This window comes from Tenrec ecaudatus, chromosome 9 (assembly GCF_050624435.1).
Source record: "Tenrec ecaudatus isolate mTenEca1 chromosome 9, mTenEca1.hap1, whole genome shotgun sequence".
NCBI lineage: Eukaryota > Metazoa > Chordata > Mammalia > Afrosoricida > Tenrecidae > Tenrec > Tenrec ecaudatus.
The window spans coordinates 127,304,314-127,332,256 of NC_134538.1; the positions used below are offsets into that span (position 1 = coordinate 127,304,314).

General features: G+C 44.2%; 1 protein-coding gene across 1 annotated transcript; it reads left to right on the top strand.

The window, feature by feature from the left end:
- Nucleotides 1-1,971: 1,971 nt before the first annotated feature.
- Nucleotides 1,972-27,830, top strand: DLD (dihydrolipoamide dehydrogenase). The gene is made up of 14 exons (XM_075558557.1): nucleotides 1,972-2,115; nucleotides 7,478-7,556; nucleotides 11,889-11,968; nucleotides 12,354-12,422; nucleotides 13,202-13,271; nucleotides 15,325-15,425; nucleotides 16,237-16,380; nucleotides 16,774-16,875; nucleotides 23,264-23,454; nucleotides 24,445-24,615; nucleotides 24,928-25,117; nucleotides 25,721-25,858; nucleotides 26,817-26,906; nucleotides 26,995-27,830. Exons 1-14 carry the CDS (start codon nucleotides 2,077-2,079, stop codon nucleotides 27,058-27,060), a joined length of 1,530 nt encoding a protein of 509 aa, XP_075414672.1. The 5' UTR covers nucleotides 1,972-2,076; the 3' UTR covers nucleotides 27,061-27,830.
- Nucleotides 27,831-27,943: the final 113 nt, after the last annotated feature.

Below are 27,943 nucleotides of genomic sequence, written 5' to 3' on the forward strand. Positions count from 1 at the left end.
GACTCATTTACATGCAGAAGGATGGCATTCCAGGGAGTCCAGTCCCAATTACTCACAGGTGAAACATAATCAGTATCTTCCCCCACCTTTTCACCAGACCCACGCAGGGAAAGGTGGTCAGGGGAGATAGAAACTGGCTAAAAAAGCCACAGTAAATAAACCACTCCTCCTACAAGAATGAATGAAGTAGTTATTTTCTTAATGAAACAAAGTATCTAAGGGAGAGGGCTGTTAAGCAGTACTTCTGAAAAACATCTGAGCCAATCTGTAACCTAACAGACCAAGAAACTAAGCCAAGGAAACTTGGGATCAGTAGTCTTGCACCACAGGAGCTGGTTTTTTTTTTTTTTTCCAAATAACCCATTTCAAGTGTCTGGCACTTGAACCTGAGAGACAATTTTTGGTTCCCTTGTGTACCAAACAGATTTATTCAAAATGAAGTTATTGACAGACTATTAAGTCGACAGAGTTGTGAATGATTCGATGGCAGTGAGTTTTTGATATCAGGTAGTGACTGAATCTGTGACACAAACTGGGCGAACTGGCAGAAAGCTAGGTGCTCACACCTCCAGAAGGCTTTCCAACGAAAGGGTCTGGTTAAGACACCATTGTTGCCATTGCCACCTCTGGGCCTTGACACCACAGGCCTCTGCTGGGGTGGGGATGGGTATTGGGCAAATCTGCTGCACACCTCTTTAAAGTGTTGAAGAAAGTGGCATTACTTTGAGGACTAACATAGGCCTGAGCCAAGACATGATATTTTCAGTTGCTTCATATGCTTCATATGAGAGTTATACAATGAATAACGACTGAAGAAAATTTGCTACATTTGAATTGTGGCGCTGATGAAGAATAGTAAATGAACCATGGACTGCCACAAGAAAAAACAAATCTGCCTTAGAAGTACAGCCAGAATACTCCTTGGGAATGAGGGCGGCAAGACTGTCTCATGTACTTTGGCCATGTAATCAGGAGAGACGACCCCCTGGGAAAGAACATCATTCTTGGAAAAGTAGGTGGTCAGAAAAAACAAACACTGCCATCTAGATGGGTTAACCCAGTGACTGCAACAATGGCCTCAAACAGAATCATTTTCCAGGATGGCACAGAACTGGGTAGTGTTTCCTTCTGCTGTCCATAGGGTGTGAGTCAAAATCGACTTCCCGGCATCTAACGATAACCATATAAACTTGTCTCAAGCTGGTGGTGCCCGACTATCAAAAGATATAGCGTCTAGGGTCTTAAAAGCTTGAGGGTAAACAAGCGGCCATCTAGCTCAGAAGCAACAAACCCATGTAGAAGAAGCACACCAACCGGTGTGATCACAAGGTGTTGAAGGGATCAGGTATAAGGCATCATCACAAACCAAAACTTTTACCATAGTGAATGAGGTGGGAGTGCGGAGTGGAGACTCAAAGTCCATTTGTAGGCCACTGGAGAGCCCCTTGCAGAGGGCGCTATGATGCCGCCAAACTTTATGTGGTATTTACATAGATGGCAAACATATATTACAAATACAGCATTTGATCTGAAGGTTAGTAGTTCTGTAGTTAAGTAGTAGTTAAAGCGTCAAGGTGGCAGTTGTCTTTTCCTTGCAAGATCTTGGGAATATTGTTTAAACTCTCTGGGTCTCGCCCTCGAAATCCATGAAATCATTTTATGTGGATGTTGTAAGGATAAAATGCATAATACCTGGGAAAAGCTGAAGAATGCCCGGCGCAACGAAGAGCTTGACAAGCTTTTATTTTATGTAACGATAGCTTTATTTGGTTACTTCTACGGGCTTCCAAACACAAACTTCCATTGTGTCTCTAGACATTTTGACACTATCCCTTAAAATGGTCCCTCACTCGCCCTGCTGCCGCAAAGCACCGCCTCTTTACGACAGCGCACGACACTAAGCTTGACCAAGTTTTCGTCCGGGGCGGGCCCAGATGGCGCGGACCAATCACATTGCCTCGAAGGGATGACGTCAGGCGGTGCCTGTGCATGCGCAGGGCGGGGAGACCTTGGCGAGGTGGCGGAGGCTTGCTGCGGAGGTGAAAGCGCAGGCGGAAAGGAAAGTACGGGAGCAAAATGCAGAGCTGGAGTCGCATGTACTGCTCCTTGGCCAAGGTGAGGGCCGACCGGGGGGTCGTGCAGAGCCACACGTCTGAGGCCGGCCGCCGGCGCGTTCTGGGGTGCGGCCGGTGGTGGTCGGAGAGGCCGGCGGCCCGTCTAGACCACCGCGGCCGCGAGGACGCGGCCCACTTTTCGGCTGCTGCAGGCCCGGGAGAGTCCTCGTGGCCAACAGTCACACACTTCACCCCCGAGCCCGCGCCGACGGGCGGGCCAGTCTCACAAAAGCCTCGCCACCTTGGTGGAGGACGTGGAAGCCGCTCCGGGGCCCGTACGGTCTGGCCCTGGATATGTCCTGCTCTTTCCCCGATCGTAATCCGGGCCCTGGAGTGACCTAAGTCCGCTGTGAGTGGGTAACCCAGGGGGACAGTGCTGGAAAGACCCAGACAGCGAACCCCGCAGATGCCCCCAGGAATTCATGAAGGCCCCTTCCCGCGATTTCACACAGTCCATTGCCATCCTCAGGTGCTTTTAGAGACCGGTGTTATTCATTGCATCGGGTTTTTAAGACAGCTTTCCCCTTTCATCAGAGAGGTGACAGCTGCCCCCAGAAGGGTGAAGGCTTTATGGATAACATACATATCAAATCCCATTGCTTCAAAAATGAAGCTTAAAATTTAGCATGCTAAGATATTATGCTCTAAGTGCGACGGGGAACGGGCACTAAAACTCAGGTCTAATGCAAGAGTTGCGTTGGACTGGAGAACGTTGCCCCATGAGTGTGTTTTGTCATTGCCTCCCATTTGCCAGCTGTGGTATAAGGTTTCTCCCACTATCTGAAGAGCTAGGATACCTTTTGGTAAAACAAAGAAGCAATTAAATATAATTCTCGTTAATTTATGAGATTTTTTTTTTAGCATTCCCAGACTAAAATAGGCCGCAAAGAACACATAAGGCCTGAAATCACATTGAAGTACAGTGTTGACACAGTTCATAGGTAGGGCAGCTTGTTGCAGAGATGCTGAGTGCAGCTTCCGGAGGGAGCGTGGAGGGGACACGCTTGGTGGCCCTTGCTGCACTCCGGTTTTATACCTTTCACCGTTTTCCATAAAAGCGAAACTCCTCTTCAGACTTGGTTACTGTAGTTAATTTTTCTTTAAACAAGGTGAGTAGAAGTGCTAATGTGGGTAGACAAAAGGTAACTACTGTAGGTATTTGGAGAAGAGTAAGTTGTGTCAAGTGAACTTTCAAATAGGACATACCTGTATTTTGCTTCTGTGCCTCACTGTTCTTTAGGAATGGTTGTCTCCGACGTTCAGAGATTGCTGTAGAGCCTATTATAACCCTATAGGACGGAGCAGAACTGGCCTTGTGGGTTTCCAACGCTGTCAATCTTTTATCAGGAATTGAATAGCTTCATCCTCCCACTGAGCATTTGGGGGATTCATACCACTGATCTGGCTGGCAGCTCAGTGTTTATTCTTCCACACCACCAGAGCTTAAAGGGTTGCTGTGGGTCGGAATCGACCCCGGCAATGAGCTTGGTTTTAGATTGCATTGCCTAGTGTCCTATTCCTAGTTGAGGGCTGGTTGTGTAGTGGTTATGCCCCGAGCTGCAAGCTCCAAGGTCAGCAGTTTGAAAACCTACCACCAGCTGCTCAGAGGGTGAAAGTTGGGGCTTTCTATTCCAGGAGAGAATTACAGTCTTGGAAACTCACTGGGGCCGCTCCACCCTGTACTGTAGGGTCGCTATGAGTCAGAACCAACTCTGTGGCAGTGAGTTTGGTCTTAGGTTTCCTTGTCCGATGTTCTGTTCTAGTTGATGGCTGGGGAACGTGTTCATGTTCTTGGTAAAGGTGGAGTGTGCAGATAGGGGAGATTAGGCTCAGGAATCAATAACTATAAGTTAAGTGGATTATCGAGGTAGATTGTTCTGACAACTAAGCTAGAGCTTTAAGAGCTTTGATTATGACATTAAAATGATCACTGGCCCTAAAGAATTAGCCATGTTTTCTGAAAACAGTACAATGTACACCATTTAGTTCATTCCTTATTAGGACAAGTATGATGTGGTTTGTTGAATATACATTAAAAGTGACAAGTAACCCCATCTTGTATATGTATATCTTAAAAAACACCTCTATAGAGGATAGTTTACTTCAGCTGGGGTCAGTTTATCAAGATGGGGAGAGAGAAGACCATTCCGTTGCTGCCATGAAACATTGTGTTAAGGTCTCACCAAATTAACTGACATTCCTACAAGAAACAAACGATCCTTAGTGGAAATTCAAGTTGTGATATGGGGAGAGGAATATGAATATCTTAGAGGAGGCAGTTAGATTTCTATTGGTGGGTAATCTGGGTGAAGTAATCTCACATCCATAAAAAGTACTTAACAGTACTTAAATAGAACTCAGCGGGAGAATAGGGTCCGTATTTGATTTCTAATTGGACACTTTTGACCTAGTTTCTAACCAGCTATTGGTGACCCAGGCCATGTGCCATAGACTGCTGAGCCTCTAGACCAGCGGTTCTCAACATCTGGGTCACGACTCCTTTGGGGGTCGAACGACCCTTTCACAAGGGTCGCCCAATTCATAACAGTAGCAAAATTACAGTTAGGAAGTAGCAACGAAAATCATTTTATGGTTGGGGGGGTCACCACAACATGAGGAACTGTACGAAAGGGTTGCAGCGTTAGGAAGGTTGAGAACCACTGCTCTAGGCTTTACCCTTGCCTGGTGCACAACATCCTTCATAGGCCATACCCGAAGGATTTGATGTGGAAACCCTATTGAGTGAACTGGGCTTTACCTCAAACTCACCTGTAGCTAATTTAAGGAACCAAGGTACTCGCTTGGACTTAAGGTTGAAATGCCCTACTGTGAGTCGAAGTATATGACTGCTATCCCAAGGTTATGGGATATGGGATTAAGGTTATGGGATTCCCAGTTGTTTGACTTTGTTTCGGATCCCTTGCTTTGAGAGTACTCAATGACAGGTAGCTGGGGACTACTATATATTCACTATTTTAATACCTTTCTTATGACATGTATTAATCTGGGAGGCATGGCTCTGCCTTAGTGAATTAGTGTTATTTCAAGCTTTGCTCTGTCACCAATAGTTGTGTACAATGTACCAGTCACTTACTGAGTTTAATCTGTACATGTCAACAATTCATGTAGTGCTGCCTGAAACCTGCCTAACTTGTATAATTTCCTTTTCTCAGTAGTGTTTTAAATTCTGTACCACTGGCTAAATTAATGACACTATCAAAAGCAAAGCCATTTCTCCCAAGGGGGTGATATATAATGTTCTGTTATTAAATAGGAGGTCTGATGGTATGCTTGTTACATGTTGGGCTAACTCATGGTTAGCAGTTTGAAGCCACCAGCTACTCCTTGGGAGAAAAATGGGGCTTTCAACTCCCATAAAGTGTTACATGGAGGTAGTGGATGGACTTGGGCCTCTGCTCAAGCCCACCCTCAATGTAAGAACACTTTGTTCTCACAGCCTGGCATTCTGTGATGGAAGAAGCACACAAGCCTGTGTGATAATGAGGTGTCAATGGGATTGGGTAACAGGCATCAGAAGACCCAAAACAAAAAACCACATTGTTGAGAATGAGGAGGGGGGTCAGAGCAGAGACCCAAAACCCATGTGTAGACAATAGGACTTGACTCACACGATGGTCCCAAGGGAGGGATGAGTCCACCAGCGCGCAATATAGCACTAATGAAACACAACAATATTCCCCTGGTTCCTTGAGGCTTCCTTGCCCCCACTATCATGACCCCAGTCCTGCCTTTCACTTTGGGATAGGCTGGAGCATGTACACAGGTACAGATACGAGATTAGAGCTCATAAAACAACCGAATCCAGGAACGAGAATGGAAGTAGTGAAACCAGGAGGGTGGGGGGAGTGAAGGGGAGGAAGGGATTATGTGTACATCATTGCAATGATCAACACATCACCACCACCCCACCCTCCAGGGGGACCATAGCAGAAACTGGGAAAAGGGAGATAGCAGTTGTAATATATGAAAATAATAATTTGTAATTTTTCAAGGGGACACAAGGGTAAGGATAGGGTGGAGGGGGAGGGACAAAAGGAGCTGATACCAAGGGCTCAGTAGAAAGTAAATGTTTAGAACATGGCAACATGTACAAATACGCTTGATAGATGTATCAATTGTTATAAGAGTTGTAAGAGCCCTCAATAAAATGATCTTTTAATAAAGTTAGTTTCAGAAACACGCAGGCAGTTTATCTTGTCCTCTCGGGTCGGTGTGAGTCAGTATCAACTTGACAGTTTGGTTTTTGAGTTGTGATAATGTCTCTAAAGTGAACCAGAGACATATATAAACCAGAGATGGATGGATGGATTTTGAGCTCCCACTTGATTCTAGCCCCAATCCAAGAATTAGTTGTTAGGCTGAGGCCCCGGTTGATGCTTGCCCTCAATGGGGAGAGGTGGGTGCTATAGCAAAGTGTGGTGAAGAAACCACATGGTTCCTGACAATCACAAAGAATCGAGTCTGGGGTCTTAAAGGCTTATCTTCAAACAAGCAACCGCCTGTGAGGTGTCAACTAAATCCTCATGGAAGAAGCACACCAGGCTGTGCGATCCTAGGATTGTAAAGAATAAGATTCAAATCAGAAGAAGGGAATGGCATCAGCTTGAATTGTGACCAGCTGGTTTGCAGAAGGCTAGGATGACGGTAGAAGTCCGAAATTCATTCTCAGGGCCTCCACGTGGATTAAGCCTCTCGTGAAACCCCTCTGCATGTAGGTCCGGGGATATGAATGTGACCTTCTGTCAGACAGCAGTGTAAAGTTGATTGTGGCAGATGTAGTTAGAATGTTAAAATGTAATGCTTTTATCATTTGCTCTCCTTTTTGACCAATTTTAACGTTGTTTCAGGTTTTAGTCTTTTTGATTGAGGTTTTTATATGTTTTGCTTCATCATTGTTTGCTGCTGCTTTGGGTTCTGTCTGATTTCCTCTATAGGAAAGTCAGGATAGGTAGATGTAGATCTATAGACAGTCAGTGAATTGATACTTACCTAAGGGCTTGCCAGGGGTGGTTGGCGTTAACCACAATGTGTGTGGGAAGAAATGTTCGGCATTTGATTGTGGTGATGGCTGCACAAATCTTAATGTGATTAAATTGTATGATGTGACTTGTATGCCAATAAAACTATTTTTAAAAAAGTGACATGATGTGACACTGAAAGTTAAATGAATGTTTCTGTCAAAGAGGAGATATTGGTGGTGTAACTTCGAAGTTGCAGTGGGAGATAAGTAAACACTCAATTCTATTTAGATTTACCTAAAGTAATTTTAGTTTTATTAATCTATTGTAGTCATGTGCTGAGTTCATTTTTTCACCTAATAGGAGCTTTATTTTCTCTCCTAGAGAGGCCATTTCAGCCGGATCTCTCATGGCCTCCAGGGAGTTTCTGCAGTGCCTTTGAGAACCTACGCAGATCAGCCGAGTAAGTACTTAATGAGTGGAACAGGTTTTCCCCTTATAATGCTCGATAGTTCCCTTGTGTTTACATCAGGGGGGGATGAATAGAAAAGCCAAAAAATGTAAGAAAGAATAATTAGAATTCATGAATACCTTGTGTTTTCCAGGCAGTAAGCAAGATGAAGCTCTTGGGGACTTTATAGTCCAATGATGAGAGTGACAATACACGACTAACAGATAAATATTTTGGGAAGTGATAAGTGATAGTTAAAGCAGGGAATTGAGAGGTACCTGGAAGGCCTTTCCGAGGAGTTGCTCTGAGCGGGAGGCCAGGTAAGTCAGTGAGTGAGGTTATCTCAGTTGGAGGGAAGGACACTGAAGTGTCTGAATGGGGTTAGCTTGTGAGGTTTAGGGAATGCCAAAGACAGATATGACCGGACCGGGGCAGTGGCCCTTAGAGTGTAGAATCAGAGAAGTAGGCTGGGGTTAGATCACGGAGTGCTTTGTAAGTCAGGACCGTGAGTTTGGAATTTACTCCAAGTGGGATGGGGAACTACTGAAGAAATAGGAGTAGAAGTGTACATAGAATGTAATAACTAGAAGGAAGTACTTTGAAAGAGGGCTATTGATAATATTATCTTTTAAAAGGTTTTATTTTTATTTTTGAAGTTTTCTGTGAAGGATGTGTTTTATTTTTTAAATACTAAAAATGGAAGTTAATGAGCTTTTATGAAGGCATTTTAGCCTCTCAGGACAGGGTGGGATCCCTGCATGGGGCAAATGGTCTGTGTGCTCAGCTGCTACCTGAGAGGCAGGAGACTGAGCACCACGAAGTGCCGTGGAAGGTGGACCTGGCATTCGATTTCAGAAAACAACCAGTCATGCAAACCCAGCAGAGCACGGCTCTGCTTTGACACCTGGACTCTCCACAAGTTGGAATTGGCTCGTTGGCAACTGGGATGGTATTACTTAGCAAGGGTGTATGTATATATATATATATATATATATATATATATATATATATATATATATAGTTATTTGACATACTGAACTTATTTTTATGGGTTATAAGTAAAACTGCATATGATGTGTTGAAGTTTCATCATGGGAGCCCTTGGCTGGGGTAACTGTCAGTGTTCCCATGCTACATCAAAGCCAAGATGAATAGTTGCCCAAGGATTTGGGAGGAAGTAGAGCCACTGAACCTAGGTTTGCTTTACTGTAGGCTTATTCTTCCTGGACTATAGTATGCCTTCCTATACAAGGTCACTGTGGATTAGCATCCACTTGATGGCAGTGAATTGGATTTTTGGGGTTATAGACTATGTAGGAACCCTGGTTGTGTTGCCAGGTAAGCTTTGGATTGCTAACCTCAAAGTTGGCAGTTCAAACCCACCAACCACTCTGGAAGGAGAACTGGGCCTTCTGTTCCTGTAAAGATTTCTAGCTTCAGGAACCCTATTTGAACAATAGAGCAGAATCTCAGAGATTATGAAGCCTGCTTGCTGTTCCTTCTTGTTAAACAGCTGCAGCTGTCACAGGTGGAAAATCACATGGCCGGAAAGCAGCACATCGTGCTTTTCAGGACAGCGTGGCCCCTGTCACCCCTGCATCTCCCATTTGTCTAGATTGTGCTTCTTCCTTACGTTGGTAGTTTCGCAGGCCCAGCTGGTCAAGACTGGGTCAGCCAGACTCAGTCATGGATGGTGTTGCAATTCAACCCTCCTGCACTTTGAGAGGCCAGGGCTGCCGGGAGCAGATCATGCTGGTTCGCAAGACGAGCACTGGGGCACAGCACAGCTCTGTTTCCTCTACTGGCCCAGCCCAGTCTGGACCCGGCTCTTGGAATCTCTCCTCTCTGCACTGTCAGTTACATTTAACAGAGTAATGATATTTTCATAATAATTCTTCCCTTTTGGTGTACTATCCCACTGTCCACCAGTACCTCAACATGCGTTTAAATTAAAGACCTTGGCCACTTCAGACTGAGATCTTGAATGCGCATCACTGGTGACTCTTCTTCTGAAGGTCGTGGGAGTTCTTTCTGCTTCTCAGAGACAGGGGAGATGCAGAGGATGGCTGTGATGGAGGCGTGGTTTTTGCCTTTCCGCAGGCCATATGTACAAGGAAACAGGGTAGGGACTTGGTTCACCGCCTCTCCTAAGAGGGAGACAATACATTCTGGTGGCCTGGTGACCTATGCACAGGGCTACTAGCCACAAGGTCTGTGGTTTGAATCCACCAACTGCTCCACAGGAGAAGATGTAGCTGTCTACTACTGTGGAGATGGAAAGTCTGAGAAATCTTGTTCTGTGCTGTCCTGGAGGGTTGCTGAGTGGAAATCATCAACTCAGTGGTAGTGAATTTGCTTTAATCCTGTAGCAGAGAACTCCCTCCAAAGTGTGCTTATAACCACAGGCACAGAGACTAGAATTTGTACATTTGTATTACAATTATTATTTCCCGGAGGCTGCTGATCAAAGTGAAATTTTGATATTTGGTCTTTATAGGATAAATATCCAGAATAGTTAATTGGATGTTCTGGTTAGTTATAAAAATTTAGCAATATTCAGTTAATGTTAAAAAATATAGGGAAGCTGACATATTTTTCATATTTTTGTAATGAAGGACCTGGAAGGGAAATGGGGTCTTAAGTTTACTGAAAGCAGAAATATATTATACAGAATTACTTCTGCAAACATCAGTTACTTACATCACCGTTGCTGCCTTCCTGTATAACACAAAAGTTAAGTCCCTTGGCCAAGGTCGCACCATTAGGAAGTGGCACAGCTGAGATGTGCAGCCATGTGTGTCAGCTTCTAGAGCTCGGCCTCTCCCATCATTCAGGCTGTTTTCTAGAGGTTTATGGTCACTAACTACATGTCCATTATCATTACATATGCTACAGGTCAATAGGATGAATGGTTAAACAGAAATATAGTACACATAAACAGTGGAATATTATTTAACCATAAAGTGAAACAAAGCCCTGTTACATGCTACATTCAACATAGATGAACGTTGAAAACACGCCGAGTGAAATAAGCCAGTCAAAAGGATGAATATCCCACTTTACATAAAATATCTAGATTGGGCAAGTAGGTGTAGGAGACTTGATGGCTCGTTGGATAAGTGTTGGACTACTAACCACAAGATTGGCAGTTCAAACCCATCAGCTGCTTCATGGGGAAAAGTTGAGGCTATCTGCTCCTGTAAAGATTTACAGCCATGGATATGAGTCAGAATCAAATCAGTGGCAGGGGTACAGAAATCAGGGTTTGTTAGTGCTCTCTGGAGGTGGGCAAGGATGGGAAAGGAGGACTCACTGGTTAATGTTTGTGGTTCTGTTCAGGGTGATGGTAAACATGATGAACATGTCATTAAACTGTACAAGTGGAAATTGTTGAAATGGCTAATACTTTGTTCCACATATATTTCCTTAGACCAAACTTGTCAGGGGAGAGAGCCCCTAACAAAACTTCACAGGTCTGGTAGGCGCAAGAGCTAGACGAGAGATTGAAATAATGGAGTCACATATCTCATGGTAGTAGCAGGCTCACCTCAGCCCCGCTTGGTGGTCCACATTGAGAGAGCCCTAGAGAGATGTTTATGGCTAATCAAGGTTTATATCTCTTTGGGGGCGTGATTACAGGCAGTCACACACGTCACAGGAAGGGGATATATAATGGGCATAAGTGTAACAGGAAGGGGATGAGCTAGGGGTGTACACATGCTAGGAAGGGGAGGGACTAGGGGTATACATGTGACAAGGGCGGACCCAAGATTCATGATGGTGGTCTAACATTGGTCACCCTTGAGTGAGTTCAACCTCCCTGGGCTCTCCTTCAGTGAAACCTACTACTATCCTTATCAGAAGGGAGGGGGCCCTACTTACTGTGGCATAAACAGTGGTGACTGCTTGCTCTGGATGGCTGATAGCCCTTAGGGAGAATAACCTCTGACCTACTTCTGTTGACTGTTGACCTCCAAGTGTATAGTCATTTGCCACTTGTAGCAAGCAGCTAAGTTTGGCATATGTTTGGGGAAGAAATCTTTCTGTTTCCAACACAAACTGGGGTGGGTGGGGGGGGACCTCTACAGAATTTTGCAGGAATAGTATATGAGTTATATGTATATATATCATAGTGAATGAATAGAAAATGAAATTTTAAAAATAGTATCATTTTCAATAGTACCAAAATACATCAGATACCTAGAGATAAAAAAGTAGGAAAGTATGTTTCTTGTGTTTACTTGGAGGTTTAAATATCAGAAGAGTTTTTTTGTGTTTGATCTTCTAATGAGCTGTTTTTAGTAAGTGTTGAGCAATTTTCCAGTTCACTCTGTTTTCTCGTAGTTGATGCTGATGTAACAGTGATAGGTTCTGGTCCTGGCGGATATGTTGCTGCTATTAAAGCTGCCCAGTTAGGGTTCAAGGTGAGTTCTGAGCTCAAACTAGATGCTCATTCATTTTTATATGGATAGTTGATCACATTCACAAAATAATTTATAAATAAGCACAGCAAATGTTTCTTAACTCACTAGTATATATTTAACCCTGAAACTTATGAAGATAAAGGTTTCATTTGGTTGTAGTATTTTCATGAAATGGATGATCAAATCCATTATCGTTCACAAAATGTTTAATTTCTCGACTGATGATACTTTTGAAGGTAGTAAGAAGACTAAAAGCTATATTTGGTAATATTAAATAATTTGAGAAGTATGGTTTATAGAAGAATGAGGGAAAATATATTTGGGATTTTAATGTACTGAAACATTGTAAGCTATGTGCAGTTAAAAATGTCTTCTTCGGCTCTAGACAGTCTGCATTGAGAAGAATGAAACACTTGGTGGAACGTGCTTGAATGTTGGCTGTATTCCTTCCAAGGTGAGCATACATTTTGTATCAAAAAGCAATTTTTAGTTAACTGTGGACTAGAAAAATGTGCAACTAGAAAGCTGTAGAATGAATACTAGACTAAGGTAATAATGTAAAATAAACTCATAAGTGATAAAAGCACAATTTTTCTTTGTAAAACCTAAAATTAGTCTCTGATCTGCCACATGTTCTGGAAATGGCTTCCTTTTCTCAGAGCCGAATCTTTCCGTTCACATTTTGACATCTTATTTATTCTCCGTAGCGTCCTTTTACCCGTGAGACAGAAACCTCAACCCAAGCCCCCTGCCATCGAATTGATTCTGACTTAGATTGGCCCCCTTGTAGAACAGATGACAGCAGTGCTCCTTAGGATTCCTGAGACTAACTCTGTAGGAACAGCCAGCCTCATCGTTCACCATCGGAGTGGCAGGTGGCTTTGAACCCTAAACCTTGCAGTTAGGAGCCCAATGCGCTATCTGGGGCAAATGCTAGGTCGTCTGTTCTTCTGTCAGTCATTTATGAATGTAAACATGACAGCCTTGACGCCTGCCACGCTGAAGTGTGTGCGCCCACTCCTCTGCTTTCCTCTGGGGGAAGTCACTGTGTGCTCAATTTTTGTTTGTGGAATATCTTTTATATAATTACTGTTTATTTTAGATTATTTACATTAGAACCAGAACTGGGATGTTATTCTATGCGCTATCCCACATAGTACGTTGTGGAATATTTCTTAGGGCTTTTTAATTGTGTGTAAACAGTTGATAATTTCACCCTTGTATTTCCTTTAGGCTTTATTAAATAATTCTCATTATTACCATATGGCCCATGGAAAAGATTTTGCATCTAGGGGAATTGAAAGTAAGTACACCTCTCACATTTAACAATATTCCCAAGAACCGCCCACTTGGCTCTGTGGTCAACGACTTGGGGGGTTGGGGAAGGTGTGTGTGTGTGTGTGTGTGTTTGATTAATTATTGATTTTGTCCATGAGAGAGATGACGGTGGTGAAAGTCACTTTGGAAAGAAATGAAATCTAGATCCCTACTGTGGCATTTTCTGGTGTGTGGTTGGGAGCTGTGGTGGCTTAGTGGGTTACATGCTGGGGTGCTAACCACCAGGTTAGTTTGAAACCACCAGCTCCTCCTCAGGAGAAAGATGAGGCTTTCTACTTACGGGGAAGTGTTACCGTGTCAGAAACCCACAGGGCAGTTCTACCCGGCTCTGTGGGATCCCTATACGTCAGAATTGACTCGATGGCAATGTGAGAGGTGGTTAGACTAGTCTTTGCCCAAAAACCGTGTGTGTGTGTGTGTGTGTGTGTGTGTGTGTGTGTTTGCATGCATTCGGTGTATAGTTCATTCAGAACCTTTAATGTTTGGGGCGGATAAAATGAAGAAGGAAGAAGCTCTGCCTAACTTGGCAGAGAACAGTGGGTATAGTATGTACCTTAAAGTAAATGTCACATTAAACTAAAAGAGATGGGATGGTGTCAGGAAAGGAAGGATGAGGTCGTCAGAGCCCGGCATCCTAGGCAAGGCTTCTCTGTCCAGTGATGTCCGTGGGTCAGAGACGCCCTGGCAGTGCTCTCGGGTAAGTGTTGGAGTGGTTCAAAGTCGCCAGCCTCTCCAAGGGGGAAGCTGAGACGCTCCTGTGCGGCTGTATAGCTTCGGAAAGCCAATCGGCCCGTGTGAGTTGGAATTGGCTCAGTGGCAGAGTGTGACTGTAGGCGTGCGTGGTCCTCGGGTAAAGCTGCGATCTCTCAGGTGGTGCTGGCTGCGTAGACTGACTGAGAACCCCTTCTTTTCTCTAGAATTACTTTAGGGGCCACTTTCATCTTAGGTTGTTTTAGATCTTTTTAGAGTGAAGTGAGGAATTAAGATAATAGTTCTTTTACATTACGTTCCACCTGGCATTTGCATTTTTGTTTCATGAAATTCTTCATTATTTCTTAAATGTTGGTGATATTTTACTTAGTAATTTCTACTGATAGCTCGCCTAGACTTGTGTCCATCATGAGCATTTGGAGAGTGTGTTGTCGCAGGAGGAGGGGTGTTATTTTAGTTTGGACTTCTTTTCTCCCAGGGGCGGATCTTTCCAGTGCAATTGAAAAGTCTCACTGGCATCACGTTGACTGTAACTCATTGTAGAAAGCTTCATTTTCTTGTGGTGGTATTGAACTGCTGACCTTGTGGCTAGCTGCTCTGACACCGGAGCTCTTAACAGTGCTGTATCAAATCAAATCTGCCAGCAAATAAATTGTAATGCACAACAGCCCTATAGGATAGAGTAGCCTGGGCATTCGGAGGCTGTAAATCCGTATGGGAGTAGAAAGCCTCGTTTTCTCTTGTTGGGTGGCTGGTGAGTCAGAACTCATGGTCTTGTGGTTAGCAGCCCAACATACAACCCACTGTGCCCTGAGGACTCTTTCTAGTGCTGTACCACCAATCACTCCCTGCCATCAAGTCAATGCTGGTTCACAGTGACTTCATAATAGGTGCGCTATAGACCTGCCCCGTGAGTTTCTAAGACGGTAAAGCTTTATTGCAGTAGGAAGACTCATTTTTATCTGATGTTGTTATTATTTTGTCAGCTGTGATTATGAAAACGCCTTCAATGCTGCATTCCATGCAGTCCTGTAAGCCTAGTGGTGTCCCTAAGTGATGACGTTAGTCAGAATCTGGCTGGTGACCAGAGGTGCCTTGGAAGAAAGGCCCTGGCGATGCCCATGGGGAAAGCAGACACCGACAACCCTGTGGAGCATAGCTTTGTTCCGGCCCCCGTGGGTCACTAAATGTTGAAACCCCTTATAGGAGCCATTTGACTAAAAATTCCCAGATCCTGCTTAGTTGAAAATATTCCTCATAGCCTCAAGAACTTAGATGAGGATTAAAGATTTATTTACTTATTACAGTGTCTGAAGTTCGCTTGAATTTGGAGAAGATGATGGAGCAGAAAAGTACTGCAGTAAAGGCTTTGACGGGTGGAATTGCCCACTTATTCAAACAGAATAAGGTCAGTGTGTTTAATGCTCAGATTTCTGCTTAATTTTTTAATCGTTTTATTAGGGTTCATACAACTCTTATCACCATCCATCCATACTTCAATTGTGTAAAGCACATTTGTACATTCATTGCCCTCATCCTTCTCAAAACATTTGCTCTCCATTTAGCCCCTGGCATCAGCTCCTCATTTTTCCCCCTCCCTCACTGCTCCCCCCCCCTCATAGCCCCTTGCTAATTTATAAATTATTATTTTGTCATATCTTGCCCTGTGCAACATCTCCTTTCACCCATTTTTCTGTTGTCCGTCCCCCAGGGAGGAGGTGACATGTAGATCCTTGTAACCAGTCCCCCCTTTCCAAACTACCCTCCCTCTACCCTCCCAGTTTCGCCACTCACACCACTGGTCCTAAAGGGATCATGCTCCCTGGATTCCCTGTGTTTCTGGTTCCTATCTGTACTAGTGTCCATCCTCTGGTCTAGTCAGACTTGCAAGGTGATTTCTGCTTAACTTTATACACACATTAAGCATTGTGCTATGCTAAAATAATGATGGTGCTTGGGTCTGGCTACTGGGCAGCGTTTTCTTTTTTAAAAATCACAACAGTGCGCTAACCTAAACTAGAGTTCTCTGGCAAAGACAGATTTTGTTTATTTTTGTTTTGAGGCAGGGGACAGTGGGGTGGACAAGGGGGCTGCTCATTGTATAGCAGTCCAGAAGAAGGAAGCATTTTCTAGTTGATCAATTTATTTAATGCATTTCCTAGTAGGTGTGTTCATTAAAAGAGGTTTTGAACTCTGGTTTTGTAAACCCTTTGGTGAAGGTGGTTCATGTAAATGGCTATGGAAAGATCACGGGCAAAAACCAGGTCACTGCCTCTAAGTCTGATGGGAGCACGCAGGTCATCACGACAAAGAATATCCTCATCGCTACCGGCTCAGAAGTGACGCCCTTTCCTGGAATCACGGTATTTATGCAGCTGCCATAACTTCCCCTAGAAATCCCCTTTGTATCCGCTACTTGTTGCCACACTGTTTGTGGAGTTGGAATGAGCAGCTTTGGACTAAAAAAGCCTGTGTTTTGACAGCTCAGCTCTGGGAAGCTGTGGTGTATATTCTGCAGTGATGGGGACTCAATGGGGAATCTTTTCTATTTAGGTATATTTAAATATGAAGTTAAGATTGGCTGTTTTGTTTTGAAACACTAATAAAAATTTAAAGTAGCATTTTAATGGGACATAACAAAGGTCACTGAGGCGAATATTTCCAGGCAAATGATAGTGTTTCTTAGTCCTGCTGCAGCAGGAGGTCCCGGTGTGCAAATCACTGAGTTTTTCTGAGTAGTTTTGTTTTTCTTAAAGATTGATGAAGATACAGTCGTGTCATCTACAGGTGCTTTGTCTTTAAAAAAAGTGCCAGAGAAGATGGTTGTCATCGGGGCCGGAGTGATAGGGGTGGAGCTGGTAAGTGTGTTGTTCCTGCCATGGAGTTGGGAGCTTAAACGTTTCCTCTTTAATTTTTTGTGTAATAGTTGAGGCAACTCACAGTCCATTTTGCTTGAATACATGTAGTAATGAAGAGCTCACCTTCCTCCCCACCCCGCAAGCAAACCCTTTATATGCTTAGTGGCTAACGTGTTCTTTATTTGAAGAGCAAAACAAGAATTCTTTGCTCTGTTGTCCACTCCTTCAGGTCCCTAGAATTGGTCAGTTGATCTCAGTCTGCCAGCCTTGTGGATATTTGACGACAGCTCTTGTGCTGAGCATGTTGCATTCAGATAAAGACTATACTGCTTGCCGGACTTCCATGATCTGTTTCCTGGCTGCTTCTCCATCCTCAGTCCTCCTTGACTTGGGTTTTAGGAACTGCAAACTGTTGGCCATTCATTCCCTGACTAGCCCCTGCATACCCCACACTATCCCTTCCTGCAGTGTTTGCCCTGCTTGTCCCCGCGGCGTTTTTCCTCGCATATCTGATGATTTCTGCTTCTCCTTCTGTTCTAGGTTTCTTTCCCCAGGGCCGTTGTGCCCTGGAATTGTTCTGCATCTGACGTGACCAGTTCAGGCATTCTGCTTTCTAACCGTGGCTGCCTTTCTTTTGCACCTTGAGCTTGCCGAGTATTGTAGTCCGCAGCTCCCCCTGGCTGTCTTTGCACTACATTCCCGCTCCGCTCAGATCCCACAGGCCGTCACTGTAACCTCTGTGTGCCCTGTCCTTTGCTCGTTCAGCACTCCCTTGACAAAGCTCCAGGTCAACTCGCCTGGCACCTTCTTACTTATTTTACATAGTGTTTATTATTGACTTAACTCATACCATGTAATTTACTGGTGTGGATATATTCAAAAGACTTTTTTTTCACTTATTTTAAAAATCATTTTATGGGGGGTTCATACAGCTCTTATCACAATCCATACATCCATCCATTGTGTCAAGCACATTTGTACAATGGTTGCCCTCATCATTCTCAAACATTTTCTTCCTACTTGATCCCTTGGTATCAGCTCCTCATTTTTCCCCTCCCTCTCCCCTCCCTCCCTCATGAACCCTTGATAATTTATAAATTATTATTTTGTCATGTCTTACATGCCTTACACTGTCTGTCTTCCTTCACTGCTTTTCTGTTGTCCGTCCGTCAGTGAGGGGGTTATATGTAGTCACAATGGTGACTGGTTCCCCCTTTCTAGTCCACCTTCCTCTTACCCTCCTGGTATTGCTACCCTCATTATTGGCTCTGAGGGATTTGTCTATCCTGGATTCCAGTGTACATGCTCTGGTCTAGTCGGATTTGTAAGGTAGAATTGGGATCGTGGTAGTGGTGGAAAGGAAGCAGTAAAGAACCAGAGAAAAGTTGTATGTTTCATTGGTGCTGACCTACACCCTGACTGGCTGGTCTCCTGCCTGCGATCCTTCTGTAAGGGGGTGTCCAGTTGCCTACAGATGGGCTTTGAGTCTCCATTCCCCACCCACCCTCATTCACATTGATAAGATTTTTTATTCTTTGGTGCCTGATACCTGATCCTATCGACACCTTGTGATCACACAGGCTGATGTGTCAGCTAGATGGCTGCTTGCTTATCTTCAAGCCTTTAAGACCCCAGATGCTATATCTTTTGATAGCTGGACACCATCAGTTTTTTTCACCGCATTTGCTTATGCACACAGTTGTATTCAGCAGTCTTGTTGGGAATTGAGCATCATGGAATGCCAGTTCCATGTGTCTTCTTGTATTGAGGGACCACTTGAGTGGAGGCCCAATGTCCATCTGCTACCTTAATACTAAACCTCTACATATATGCACATAGATCTATTTCCCCATCATCGTACATAAATATATTTACATATGTACATGCCTGTATTTAGACCTCTGTAAATGCCCTTTGCCTCCTAGTTCTTTCCTCTATTTCTCCTTTTACTTTCCTCTTGTCCCACTATCATTCTCAGCCTTCATTTGGGTTTCAGTAATTCTTCTCAGTTAAATTGCCCTTGATCAAGCCCTACAGGGCCTCCTACCCCCTCCTCACCATGGATTTTGGATCACTTGTTGTTCCCTTGTCCTTGGGGTTGTCAACACCCACTTCCTTTACCCCACAGCCTCATCTCCCATGTCCCCTTGTCCCATTGTTTTCTCCTCCAGATTTATCTAGCTAGCCCTGCAGAGATCATATGCGCAAAAGAAAACAAAACAAGAACAACAGAAACCAAGGACAGAAAAAGAAAAGCCTGTGATTAGTTCAAGGTCTCTTGACCTTTAGGAGTGTTTTCTCTTCTGATGGGGGGCCACGCCTATTTTTTATATTCCCTGGGGCCTTCGTTGCCCTGATCCCCTTGCTGTTCTGTTGCACACCGTTAGTGTTTCCTCTCAGTGTGGTGGGGTCAAATCAGGCGCAATTCCCGCACTGTCTCCAGTGTTGTCTCCTGAGGCGCTATGGGTCAGTGAGGGACGTTGTGTCTTGTAGTGGGGCTGGCCCTATAGTCCTCTCTGTGCTTTGGCTGCTCTGAGAAGGAATATCGACCTCAGGGCTTGGTGGGCCAGGATGTGCTGCACTCTCTCTTCCTCCCCCTTCATTTGCTCCTGTGTGCTCTGATCAGAAATGTCCCTCTCTTTGAGCTGCAGCTTCAGTGCTGTCCTCTGAAGTAATTCTTCTGCAGGGGTGGGGTGGGGTGGGGGAGTGTTGTCCACGTAATTGGGATTGGGGCCTGCCCCGTAGACCTTTCTATTGGTTTCCTGCTCAAGAGTTTTTCAATCACCACCACAATCAACGTTAGAACCAACCGTCTCCTTTTTCATGGGGAAGCCAGGCTATTGACTGCACCTGGAGAGAAACACACACAACTTTGGAGGTGGTTGGGGCCTCTGTGTTCTTGGGTCAGGAATGCTGGCAATGCCATTGTTTCGCCTGGTTCACGGTCCTGGTCCCTGCAGTGACCGTTTCCATCTACCTCTCTTCTGAGACCTCGGGTGCTGCCTGTCTTGCTCCCCTGCCCACAGATGGCGGTGTCTCCTAAATGTCACAGAGTGTCACATAGAAGAGACTCCATCCGCTGATGGCTTCCTCAGCTTGAGGGATTGCCCCAGAATTAAAAACCGTACCTGTTGTCCCACTGCCTTTTCATCACCCTGCTTTTTACTAAGCAGATGCTGCTGTTTTCTCTAAATGAGTCCCATTACCCATCCCTTTGTAACACATCAGCCCCTGCCTTCTTAAAGCCTTGGCTTTGTGGTTTATAGGCTTTTTATTTCTTGCCCTTTTCAGTCTTCAAACGTTTTTACTTCAGCTTTCTCATCTACTTCAAACATGCCTGTGCCCCTTTTGCCACAAAACACATGTCAGATGTAAGCACTTCACAGACACAGGCATGTATATACAAAGAAGCCTTGTCTTAACCCCTTGTCTGTCTGTCCTGGCGTTGTTCCCTCTCTCCTTTTCTTCACCCCCAAATACTGGGGTTGTTGTCCATGCTATTCCGTGAACTTCTCACTTCGCGGTTTAACGAACTCGTGGCGGGACACGAGTGGACGGGTTGCCAAATGCAGTGGGTTGTTTTCTTCAGTGTTTCATTTGGACGCGTCAGCATTGCTGGTTTTCTTGGTTTTGAGACTTCCCCCCATCTCTCTGAAACCGAACTCTGCTGGTCTGACATTGCTCCGGGCCGACCTTCCGTCTCTCTGCAAGGTCCCCTTTCCCCGCCTTCCCAGGATGTGAGCATTGCTCGAGATCCTGTCCCCGGCGTCTCATCCAGTCCAGATCCGTCTAGTGACTCACATGCCTGCAGCCCAGCGTCATCTTTAACATCCCCTCTCGCCTCTGGCCTTTTATTAGCTACAGGTATCCCTTTGTGTGCATCTCACAGGCACACAATTAGTAACTCTAAACTCCTTGAAACAAATGAAACCGTTTTTCTTCACATATTTCCCATATTCATGATCGGTGCAATCCATGTAGAGACTAATAGAGAAGTTTGGGAGTTACATCTGACTTTCTGAGTTCGAACGTGATTCTACTTTCTTGAATAAACCTGCTTTTCATTCATCCTACACAGACCCTCCGAGTAGCACCAGCCTGGCCCTGGGCTCCCTGGCTTGTGCTCATCGGTTCCCCGCCGTGGCCAGAGCGGGCTCTTTGAGACACAGATTTCATTGTGTGCTCTCTCTCCTTACAGCCCTTCAGTGGCTCACCGCTACTGTTGGGTTGAGTCCAAATTTTGAATTGTTGCTTGAAATCCAGCTTGACTTGACCATGGCTATTGTGCCCGGCTCATTTCCAGCCTGCCCCTCAGTCTGTGTTCTGACAATCTGTCCCATGGAAATTACTGCCTAGGAACCTCATAGGGCTTCATCAGTCCCATGGAGTCTCATGAATATACACGACTTGAGGGAGGTTACTGAGGCACAGCAGTGCCTAGCATACAATACGTACTCTGATGTGCTTTCTTGCTAGCTGCCGGCCAGCCGGTTCTCACACCTCATGACCCCGTAAAGCCAGAATCGAGCCCTGCCCTGTCCTGCACCACCTACACAGTTGTTCTGTGCTCCAGCCTATTGTTGTAGACACTGTTTCAATCCTTCGCCTTGGAGTTCTTCCTCGTTTTTGTGGATCCTTGACCAGGCTTGTTCTTCTCCAGGGGCTTTGCCCTCCTGATAACTTGCCCAAGTATGTGAGAGGAAATCTGGTCATCCGTCTGTGACCTATTCTGATTGTGCTTCCTTCCTGACGGACAGGCGTCTTGTTCCGGCATCCACGGGACTTTCCGTTTTCTTCACCAGCACCGCACGTCAGGGGCATGAGTTCTTCTCATATGAGACGACTGAGAAGCGTCATCACCTGGGTCAGGCACACCCTAGTCTCTTTAGCACTTGGAAGATGTCTCGTGTGACAGATTTGCCCAGGGTGGTACATCATTTGATGTCTCGATGCCGCTTCCACCCGTGGGCACTAATGGTTGATGCAAAGACAAAGAAATCCTGGACGGCTCTGTCTTTTCTTCACATACTCTGGAGGCCGGTGTTTGCTGGCTCGGTAGTGAGAATTTTTGTTTGTGTCGAAGTTAATCCATTCTGACGGCTGCAGTCTTCAGTCGTCTTCAGTGTGTGCTTTAAGCCCACTTGGCTTTCCGCAGGCAAAGTTGTGTCGTCTGTATTTCGAAGATCATCAGTGAGCCCTCTAGCCCTGATGCTGAGTTTTCTTCATAGGCTCCAGTTTCTCAGTTAGTTGCTTAGCACTCAGGTTAAATGTCTGTGGTAAAAGGTTACAACCTTGCCACAGCCGCTCCAGATTATTATGTGTGAACGACTGCCTTGATCTGTGTACAGGTAGCACAAGATCACAGTTTTTCTACCTCTTACTACTGGGACCACCATATACACACGTGTTGATAGCATCAGTATTTAAGCTTCTTTGAGTCCGCAGTACACCTTGCCACTGTCTCTCTCCCTTGCCTTTGTCTCCGTGTGACTGTCTGCCCTAAGACTTTGAGCTCCTATCGTCAGCTTGCTGCGTTTTCTTGGGGTTGAGGCTCCTTTGCTTGGCTTCATGCTTAATTCTTCAGTCTCACAGACACCAGATCCATCAGTTTGTCATCCGTTTGATTAGTCCAGTCTGTCACGATCACCTGTCAGTGGTGTCCCAAACTAAATGAATCTGCTAAATTTTGACACTGCTTCCTTAGATGCGGACATAATGCCTTTCAGTGTAATTTCTGGGTAAAGCCTTTTAGTTTCCAAAAGCAAGCATAATCTCAGTTAAAATTGTAATTGAATGAGAATAAATATTTTTACCTTCCTTGAGAAACTGCAAAGTCCGTTTAGTATTTTACACATAGCAGCCACTGGTAGCAGTAAGAATGCTCTTCTTCCCCTCAGGGCCCTCTGCTTGGAAAGCGCCCTGTTCCCCAGCGCGGGGCGTTCACTCCTCGTTGTCTTTACACTAATGTTGCTCACAGTGAGGCCTTTTTGGCCGCAGTATTGAAACTTTTTAAAATTTCCATTTTAATTCTGACTGCCCTTCTTTTATGGAGCAGACTGCCCCGTCTTTCCCCTGGGGAGAAACTGCCGCCCTTCCGTTAGCAACTGAACACGTACCTACTGTGCCTCTGGGGCACACAGTAGGTGCTCAAGGAATGTGGAGTGATGCAAGTGGGCTTCAAAAGTGTGTGGGAAAAGTTCTCTGTTCATTCAATTTTCCCATGAACTTTTTGAAAGCCCCATTGTATCTGTTTGCCACCGTGTTCATTGTAAAGCGCAGAGCTTCTAACAGGAATATACTAACAAAAGAAAAACAGGAAATTACTGAAGATGATTTATTAAAGATTTGCTAAAGAAATGCGGATCGATTGATGGGTGGTTCTTTGCAGGGTTCGGTTTGGCAAAGGCTCGGTGCCGATGTGACAGCAGTTGAGTTTCTGGGTCATGTCGGGGGAATTGGAATTGACATGGAGATATCTAAGAACTTTCAACGTATCCTTCAAAAACAAGGATTCAAATTTAAATTGAACACAAAGGTTACTGGTGCTACCAAGAAGTCAGATGGGAAAATCGATGTTTCGTAAGTATGCTGTGTCTGTTTTTTCTTTATCCTCCTTATCTGTGTGGTTCTTGGTTCTCTTAAGAACACTCAAATTTTAAAATCACATTAGCAGATTACAGTTTTTTTAAAAAAAACTCAAGTTTACATTAGTGCTTAACATAATTCAGTATTGCTTGTTGCATTGTTCCATTAAAGTTCATTATTAAGTTGATGGTGGAAAAATTAAATTGATATTATAATATACCTTGCCAGAATATACATTTTGCAATTTTAGAACTTCCATTGAGTTTAATTAAATCTTTGTAGACAACTCTGTAAAAATCCCTGATAATAAATAATAGTTTACTACATGCTCAACACTCTACATTTTAAATATTTGTGTGATTTAATGAGTAACTTGCATGAAGGTAAGTAGCAGCAGAGCCAAGAGTAGAATGTGAATCTTGCTGACTTTTATGACATATTCTCAACCATTGGGCTCACGACTTGTTTTTTTTTTACGACTTGTTTTATGAGTTTTTTCAAATAGGTTTATTAGTGTATAATTAACATGTCATACAGTTCATTAGTTCAGTCGTATCAAGAGGACCACAGTCCGTCTGAGAGCATTTCTCCGATTTTGAATTCATCTTAGCTCTCATTGACCGCGGCCTTTCCTGCCGACCTCGCAGGAAGATTTAATCCAGTCAGTCTCTGTAGATGGGAGGTTTGAGGGCTAGGCCGCTGGGAGGTATGTGTGTGTGTTCAGTGTCGAACCCAGTGCACCAAGGGAGAAAGAGGAGGCACCTTCTACTCCGGTAAACGGCCTCGGGGACCTGCAGCTTCTTGAGCCAGAATTGACTTGATGACCCAGAGTTTGGTTCTTTGTTTTGTTCTAATCCTTGTTATGCTTGCAATAAATTAAACCTTGTTAGAAACATCATCATTGAGCAGTCTCTGGTCTTAAATTTCAAAATAAGCCATTTGTGTAGATTTGTGTTTAACAGTAATACACTACTCACTCTCTAGTATTGAAGCTGCTTCTGGCGGTAAAGCTGAAGTTATCACTTGCGATGTCCTCTTGGTTTGCATTGGCCGGCGACCCTTTACTCAGAATTTGGGACTAGAAGAACTTGGAATTGAACTAGATCCCAGAGGGAGGATTCCAGTGAATACCAGATTCCAAACTAAAATTCCAAAGTAAGTTGGAAAATTGTATTTTCAGTAATTTTAAAGTTTATCTCACACATCACTGTTAAAAATAAAACTTGTCATACATTAAGACCTGACTTTGGAGAAGGATGATAAACTTCAGGTATTAAATAAGAATAATTGAATTTTCTCACTGTTGAAAGATTAGAAAGAACAAAATCATAGATCTTTGAAGAACTGTATTTGATATATTTTGGCGATTTAATCACTAGAAACTTTTAAAAAATAATGTTATTAGTAAAGAATGTACTTGAGATTTTAGAGTTGGACTCACTGTGTCTGTTTTGATCCCCGCGGCAGTATTTATGCGATTGGTGATGTGGTTGCTGGTCCCATGCTGGCTCACAAAGCGGAGGATGAAGGCATCATCTGCGTTGAAGGGATGGCCGGCGGTGCTGTGCACATCGACTACAACTGCGTCCCCTCGGTGATCTACACGCATCCCGAGGTGGCTTGGGTTGGCAAGTCAGAGGAGCAGTTGAAAGAGGAGGTAATCCTGAACTTGGGTGGGTGGCTTTACATTACTGTGCAGATTGGGCTAATGGACACCGATGGCTGAGCACACAGCATTTTGTTGTGGCATTAGAGAACTAGACTATTACTGGTTGATGCCGTTTTAAACGCCACGCGTTCACCAGTAAGGCACCCTTGCACACAGCACACAGTGTAGATAAGAACGTGAAGTGTGAGGGAGCGGTGTGGTGTGGAAAAAGCTCGAATGTGTTATTTGTGTAAAAATGCTGTTGAGAACATACGAGGCAGAACATGCTCCCAGGTTTGTAGCCCAGCTTCCCTTCTGTTCACCTTGTGAAGGCGATCACGCAGTCTTTAAGTTTATCCATGACAAACCTAAGAGTGAATTGCCTGCGTGGTACTAATCATGGGAGAGCTTGTTTGATACTGAAATACAGGCAGATACATTTGTATTTGTACGCCAAAGTTGAGTTGATTAGCACTGAGTCTTTCCTTATACATGGTCTTTGAGGAGTTGCCATCTGGAGCTTTATTTATTTTCTGAACAGGTGGTAGTTGGTGTCGTCGGTGGGCGTGAGTGGTCCCTTGTTTAGGTGGGCTGTCATTTTCTGTCTCGCAGGGCGTGGAGTACAAAGTCGGGAAATTCCCCTTCGCTGCTAATAGCAGGGCTAAGACGAATGCCGACACAGATGGCATGGTGAAGATTCTTGGGCAGAAATCAACGGACAGAGTTTTGGGAGCACATATTCTAGGGCCGGTGAGTCTTACAAAGCCAGAGAATTGCCAGGAAGATTCCTGAAAAGCATATTTAGTTAGCTTGAAACCAGCACCTGGTGTCTACATTGTAGGGAGTTCTATAGTCTGGGAATTTAAGAGTTTTTAAAAATGATCAGAATGGTCAGTAAGTGGCAGCTGGACACTTATTTCAGGAGAGATAATGACCAGTGTGGACCAGTGTTTCTCAAAGTGCACAGTATCATTGGGGGATGGGGTGTGTGGTGTGTCTGCGGGAACAGTCCAGGGAGGCTGCGAAAGCAGATACCTGTACTTCATCTGGAACATTAGGCTGTGGGACAAAAGCTCCCAATTGCCAGCGCTGTGCTGAGTCATTTTTCTGGAAAAGGGGAAGTAGGCCACGTGAGCTCCGGAACCTATGTATGGACATGGCAGACTGTAGACCAGTCTCTCCTTTGAGTATCTGGTTTCCCTTTTTCTCTTTTGCTCCAAATGAGGAGAGAGCAAAAGCTGTATGGTAGACAGCTACTTTTAAGATGTTAAAAATCCCAGAAATGACTCGCCACAGTGGAATTATTAGTGTACTTTTATGAACTATGGTGTGCCTATTACCTAATCTATCCCCCAGGAGCACCTTTGGTCCAAAGTGTTTGAATTCAGGAAAGCCTTCTCACAGGGTGTTATTTCTCAGAAGTCCAGACTGTATTCCCCTTATGGCTTATTGTACAAATACATAAGCATGCGTGTGCACGCACACACCTGTGTATACATATGCCAACAGATACACCTGTCTCTGTACACATATATTTATTCTCAAAGCTTAATTGTTGGCCAAGTAAGCTTTTCTTAAAGGGATTTGGAGCAACAAACACACTTTTAAGGTTGAACGTGTCCTGTTCTCTTAACTATCCGGTATTCTATGAGCATATAGTTGTCTTTGTCAGGGAACTAAAATGACTTCTTGGCATATTTTCTTAAAGGGTGCTGGAGAAATGGTAAATGAAGCTGCCCTTGCTTTGGAATATGGAGCATCCTGTGAAGATATAGCCAGAGTGTGCCACGCACATCCGGTAATAATGATGGTACACAGAATTAGCGGTTGCTCGGCTGTCTTAACCCGTGGATGCTGCAGCTAACGGTGCATGTCTTCCCTTGCAGACCCTGTCAGAAGCTTTCCGAGAGGCAAACCTGGCTGCATCGTTTGGCAAACCAATCAACTTCTAGAAGATTAACGCTATGGGAGCTGTTACAGAAGTCACATTTCTGAACAGGAAATGCTCACAGCTCCAAGAATTTCTAAGACTGGATTAAGAAACCTTTGGAGGATATTTACTAGCATTGGGCAGGATGGAATAATCCCACATCTATAATTTAAATAAACTTATATTTTGTTTCAGTGCGTTCGTATTGCAGGAAAAGTGCTCCTTATAAATGCATCTTGGAAAGTCCATCAACCCGAGTTGTCATGCTTCTAAGAAAGGTCCATGTCAGTGAGTTTCTGTAAAGCGGTACCTCTGATAGGGTGGGGTTGGGTTAACCTACATGATGGAACTGGAGTACAGCATATGAACCACTGGGTTTGAAGAAAGATGATCAAGTTATTTTAAACTTGGTCTTATCGGAAACAAGTCATTAAAACGAGTCAAAAATATGTACACCGTATATACTCGAGTATAAGTCGACCTGAATATCAGCCAAGGCACCTAATTTTACCACAAAACCATATAAAATGCGGAAAAACTCGGCTTTATACACAAGTATATACGGTAAACAGAAATGATGTAAATAACACCCCTCCCCAATGTTTTCATTTATTTAACCCCCAAATTCTCACAGCAGATAAAAGATTTTAAAGGTTCCAGTGAGGTCTGCAAGTCTGAAGGATCATTGTATAATCACCTATATTAATGGGGGTCACCTATAGAACTCATGGACACTGAACTATATTACACGGGGACTGTGAAGATACGGAAATAAATCTCATTTACTGGTTATTCTGTTCTAAGATGGTCCTTTCAGTTCTCTGACTACCTCTAGAGCATATCCTTGCCCCTACGATCCTAGATGTGATTCAGAATGTATGAACTAACGGTCTCTTTTTTTACAT

What these genes read in the sequence shown, in the direction of transcription:
- DLD (XM_075558557.1), top strand. Translation starts at nt 2,077, where the DNA reads ATGCAGAGCTGGAGTCGCATGTACTGCTCCTTGGCCAAG. An exon ending in GATGGGAAAATCGATGTTTC is followed by an intron (nt 23,455 to 24,444) that starts GTAAGTATGCTG and finishes CTCACTCTCTAG; the next exon opens with TATTGAAGCTGCTTCTGGCG. An exon ending in AGGAGCAGTTGAAAGAGGAG is followed by an intron (nt 25,118 to 25,720) that starts GTAATCCTGAAC and finishes TCTGTCTCGCAG; the next exon opens with GGCGTGGAGTACAAAGTCGG.